Source organism: Sceloporus occidentalis, unplaced genomic scaffold (genome assembly GCF_023333645.1).
Source record: "Sceloporus occidentalis isolate IW3139 unplaced genomic scaffold, rSceOcc1.0.p SCAF_11, whole genome shotgun sequence".
Classification (NCBI taxonomy): domain Eukaryota; kingdom Metazoa; phylum Chordata; class Lepidosauria; order Squamata; family Phrynosomatidae; genus Sceloporus; species Sceloporus occidentalis.
Window position 1 is genome coordinate 15,080,649 of NW_028316991.1, and position 6,000 is coordinate 15,086,648.

General features: G+C 38.6%; 1 protein-coding gene across 1 annotated transcript in view; it reads right to left on the minus strand.

Moving 5' to 3' along the window:
- The window catches only part of LOC149305623 (angiopoietin-1-like), a 129,951-nt gene extending 127,172 nt beyond the window's left edge, over nucleotides 1–2,779 (minus strand). The window contains exon 1 of the mRNA XM_089477321.1: nucleotides 2,477–2,779. Within this exon, the coding sequence (XP_089333447.1) occupies nucleotides 2,477–2,779 (303 nt within the window). The remainder of the gene's footprint in view (nucleotides 1–2,476) is intronic.
- Between the last annotated feature and the right edge of the window lie 3,221 nt (nucleotides 2,780–6,000).

The window sequence follows — 6,000 nt, forward strand, 5'->3', positions numbered from 1 at the left end:
CAGTGGAAACTATTTCTCTCACTGTAGATTTGAAATAGAGGGTTCTCATAAGGCAGGTTATAGAAAAATGTAATTTTACTAAAAATCAAGCAGTTCAGGTTGTAACACAAGCAGCCTGCAGCGTGTCTGCGTAAGTCAAAGGCTCTCACTAACAGACATGCACGTTAACTCTTTCAGTACAATGAGCTCTTGCACCCCAGGCAATAATACTCTTTGGCTGCTTAACCTAAACATTATTGTGACTTTTTGCTCTGTAGATAACTGTGATACATCCATATGCACCAAACATTCTGAGCTTTTAAAAAAGAGTGACATTGGGGGAGGAAAAAGAAGCACTGGGATTTTGGTCCGAAAACAGCAATATGCCCATTGTAGAGTGTTCCAGGTCCTGTCACCAAGAATAAGTCACTGCCCGAGGCCCCATGATTCAGGCACCCCACACAGCTGCCTAAGACTGGTCCTAGATAAATCGTTTGGCTAGTTTGTCAGCCTAGATTGTAATGTGAGAGTGAAAGGGTTAATACAACAGTGCATGTTTTAGATTGTGGTGTATTTTATTTAGTGTACCATGTATATTTTTAAATTTAAGCAAAAGTGTAGTTAAATACATGTTACAAATATTATGATTTATTGATTCAAATAGCGTCATCATATTCCGCAGCGCTGTACAATGAGTAAACAGGACGTAACAGGTAGTGTATCGCATAACAATTTGGATTTAAGAAGTAAGGAGGACCCAGCTCAAGCAAGTTTACAATCTAGAATATAGCCATTGAAATCTTCTTCACGAAGAATGCATTGTCATTAATGGATTTAAGGAGAACCCGGTGTCCTTAAAGGGTTAAAAAATCCAATAAAAAGATATATTAATAAAAAAAATGGATACAGATATTCCCATTACAAGATTTCCCCCATTGCTAAAGTTCTATCTCATCTGGACTTTTTGAATCTTGTATAGCATAGAATGAAGGCAAATCTTGGAAAAAGTATCAATATGGGAAGTGATGTATATAGATAGGGGTATTAATAATATTATTTATTATTATTATTGTTATTCTATAGCATCATCACATTCCACAGCACTATGACAAAGCACATTTCTTTTGTAACATTGGGGTAAAAGTCAAATTCTGAGAGATGTGCCCAAGAAAAATCTAGGTTGCTGGTTTTCAGTGAAGAAGTACCATGTCCTGGTAACTTTTCTAGAGTTTGCATTTAATCCTCCATCCCTTAGTTGAACATCTTGGATTAAAGCAGTCATTTGCAATGGCTCAACTATTTTTGGAAGCCTGCTTTTTACAAGGCTGTGATATTTACAACTCATACAGGAAGCCAGATCTATTGCAGATACCAAAAGGGCTTTAAAAACAAACAAAATAAAACATTTAAACTTATGCCTCTAATATAAAACTCATGTGTTAGCACTATTTAGTGACAGTGCCCCCACATGCAGAATTCCTTTGCAGGTTCTGTTAAATGGTTTTACAATCATAACTGAGATGAATCCAATTTCTGCTACAGACATTATTGTGTTTCCCAAGAAATAAAGCAGTGATCTCAAGGCAGTCCCTAGTGGCCACAACTCACCATAGCTACATGACATTATACATACTGCATGCCAGTAACATGAATGCAACAAAAACAGAACAGCACTACTGACATGAACTATACAACACATCAGCATAAAAAATCTATAGACCCAATTATTACACAGCATGGGATTATAACATACAGTTATAGTATTACTTAATACATTCTACTGCATGTTATGGGAATTACATATTTAATTGTACCTCTGATATGTTGCTATTTAAGATCTATTAGATCTAAACACATGTTATGTTATAATGCAGTGATCTCAAATATATCCTACATATATATAATAAAAACTTAATATCAATGTAAAACCAGCCAAGGAGAAGTTACTGATCACCCTGAAAGTTTAATACCAACTACTGTATCCAAACATTGAAGAAATTGCTCTTGGAAAGGGTACATCACTCAGTGATTGTATTACACAGGTATGCTAGGTGACCTTTTCTCCAAATAGCTTATCTATAATTAGAATCTGTATTATAAAAACACAATATTAATAAGAAGTGTGGTTTTCCTGAGCATGCTGGGAGTCTGTTACTTACCTAACACATTGCTGATCGGATACACAGTATATACATTAGGACCTGAGACCAACACTTACCTTTAAATGCAACATTGTTACAAAATAAAAACAATCACACAGTTAAACTACCATGCCTTCTATAGGGTTAACAAAAAAAAATTATCTAGCGAAGGCTAATTTAACCCTTGCAGTTCCAAGGGGGGGGAGCGTGAGAAGCTCACCGAGACATCCTGCTGGTTAGTGCTCAAAACCGTTAACCCCTTGCATGCCAGAAGGAGTTCTGCTTTAGTTGGCACCCTTCTGCGGCATACTAAGGGTGAAACCAGTGTGCAAATAGGATGAAATGAAGGAACTCACTTTTTGCAGCCACTGGGTGTAATTTTCCATCACATGCTCCAGGCGTTGAATCTTCTGAGAAGAGAAATCCTGATCCATTTGGGGGTGATCGATCTGCAGGGCATTCATGTCCAGAGGGCCAGTGGTGCCCCCGTTCTCTTTGCAGTTCACCTCCTGCTCGGGGAGAATGAATGTGTATGTGCATTGGCCATGCTGAATCCGGTTAACCCTTCTCCCGCTGCCATCTGTGCCTTTCCTCTGCACGGTGCATCCTGCGCTAACCAGCAGAGCAGCCCAAAAACTAACAAAAATTAAACATCTCATTTTTTTAAACTATTTTTTTTTTATGCAAGACCAAAAGATGGGAGATCACCTCTTCCTTCCAGTGATTCACCAATTACTAAAAATAAAATAAAGTTTGGGAAAGAATGCTCCAACTTGTTTCAGCTGCAGATTTTTATTTCACCCCAGTGATCTCTTATTTTCAGCTCCAGTAGATGTATTTAGAGGATGGCAGCCAGGGATCTATTGTTTCCTCCTTATTTGCAGTCCAAAGATTAGTCAGTCCGGTGCACATGCATAGCCTGGCCCCTTCTCCCCACACTGGCTCTGGGAGATCTGCTATTCCCAGTCAGATCCCAGTGCGTTTTATTAAGACCGCACATTGAAGCCAAGAAGCAGGCTGACTTGACAGGAATGTGTGTTTAGTGCGCCCCTATGCTAAGGATGGCTGGTGGCTCCGTACACAGGGATCGGCTTACAAAGTGGCTGCATGCATGACCTCAATCAAGCATGGCTATTCTGCATAACTGCTGGAGACATTCTTAAAGGGACCGAGAAGGGTGAATGATTTAATTCTGCTTTCCCATTATCTGCATCTATACACATATATATACCCACACACACACATACATACATACATATATACACACATACACATACATATACACACACACACATATATATATACATATATATACACATACATACATATATACATATATATATATATATAGACACATATATATATATATATACACACATACATACATACATAAATACATACATATATACACACACACACACACATATATATATATATACACATACATACATATATACATATATATATATATATATATATATATATACACACACATACATACATAAATACATACATATATATATATATATACATAAACACACACACACACACACACACACACACATATATACATACATATAGTACCCGGTATATACTGTATATTGTTCTTATATTAATAATTTGCATCATATATACGTATATAAAATATACTACACTACATATATATTACACTATACAGCAACCTGCTTGTGCAGACACCTAAATATGCCCAATTGCAGATTTGCTGTAGGAATGTATTTTGCCTACTAGTGCTTCATTAACAAAGAACATAAAAAATATTTAAATACAAATTAAAAAATAAAATTTGGGTAATATGGGGACAATGGATTTTGGGAGAGAAGGTGATGGTGAAATGTGTCCTGGTGATGGGATTACCACTATGGTCATTAGCTTCACCTCGTATGTTTTTTAGAGGCCAGTAGGACATATTTAACTCTTGCAGGAGATAGGGGGCATGCATGTAGGATCACCCTTCAGTGTCATGTCCATTTAAAATAAACCATTATGTTATCATCAGACCATAATGTCCCATGTGGATGTATCAACCCGAGTAGAAGGTGCTTGGTAGGACCTTCCAAATGATATGCAGGGCTGAGGGCCAGGTGGCACATTGTACTACTGGTTATGTGGAAGCTTCTGTTTGCAGCTATCAGTGCCATCTGCAGCACATGTTTGCACTGAGGACAATCTGGCCTGACTAGTTTTATTGCTAAATGAAACAATCTGGCAGGACGCACAGTTTAAGTATTTTTTTTTTTTACATTTTTTACTGCATTTAATGTTTGACTTCGCAGTGTGCACATTTAGCATTCTTTTAACGGCTGAATGCACTGGCATGCACAGTTCTATGAGCAGCCAAACAGGGTGTTTTGAACCCACCAGGATCTTATGATTAGCAACATCCTTGCCCTCCAGAGTTTGCTGTCATGAAACCAGCACTACTGAATACTAGCGATGTTTTGACCCCCACAGAAGGCTATTATCCTGAGTACATGTATGTGTGCTACAGGCGACACTGATGAATGCCTTTGCTTATGTCAGTAAAGTATGAATCAATATAATGCACCGTTGGGCCACTCTGTGGCCAGACCAGGGAAAATTAAGTGGACCTGGCATACAAGCTGCCGCCGGGTCGATTGTTTTGTCAAAATACATTATAATGATCTGACATTATGATAAGTACCAATCTCCTTGGGTATTTCCTCTGTCTTGGACAGTGACAGGTGGCAGCCCCTCTTTGACTCGTCAGTGTGCCAGTTATAAGGAGAATTTTTGATCGCCCCAATCGGCCCACTTACACCATGGAGGACTGTGCTGACTCGGCATAACCTACACAGTGGTCTACCCTCTGCAGCGTGCCTTTAATAGATCCCCGTGATATGACATCATAACCCAGTGCTCAGTAATGAGGACAGCAGCCATGGAGGGGGAGGCCATTGCGAAGGTACAAAAATACGTTACTGGCCTTGGATGCAGCAGCTTGTATATAATAGCATGGGGTTGACTTTTTTATTTTAAACAAAAGGTAGCAGGTCATCTGTGGCGCAAAGCACGGCTTCGCAAAGGATTAGCTCCTCTGTTTGCTCACTGATGTTCAGCGTCACACATTAATCTCTAACTGGGTAAAAGGGAAGGACATTGATGTACTTAAACTGCAGACCTTTCCAGGTTGCCCCTAGAAAGAACTCGGTTATCAACTTGGTGTGACCTGACCTAAAGTGTTTGCAATCCATTTTACTTACAATAGCCTTCTTGCCCTCTGCCTTCCCAGCCTAGGTGCAGCAGGTTGGCAGGGGCAAAGTGGATAACTGATTTAGAAAGAGACGGTGGATCGGTCAATAGGATCCAGTTGAAGTAGAGGAGAATAGCCAGTCATACCTGATCACATTCCCTGAGAGATTCTTTAAGAGAAGATTAGACATTGAGCAAGACAAACCATTGAGTTGTTGTTTGAGTACTCAAATCATCTAAAATATTAAAACAAGTTAGTCAATGAATTGCATGATATGGGCTCCAGAGAAAGCTTCAGTACTAGAGTTTCTGAACCTGATCACCCCTATTAACATTATTTAAAGCCCACGATGATCAAAATCTGTTTAGCTTATAATTCACTAATTTCATTTAGCTTGAACACAATTCTTTCTTTACAGTGCAGAGAAAGAAATTATTCCACCCTAAAAAGGTATGGAGTCTAATGTATCATTACAATTTATTTAGAGGTGATTAGGAAATGTATATAACACCTGTACTCGTATAAGGCATAGTTTTGTAGCATTGAATTAGGTTACAGTTTCACTTGGCTAATACAGTGACATACTTATATGCTGAGAAAGTTACCAAAAACAATTAAAAAAATCTCCCCTACCCGACTGACCCATCC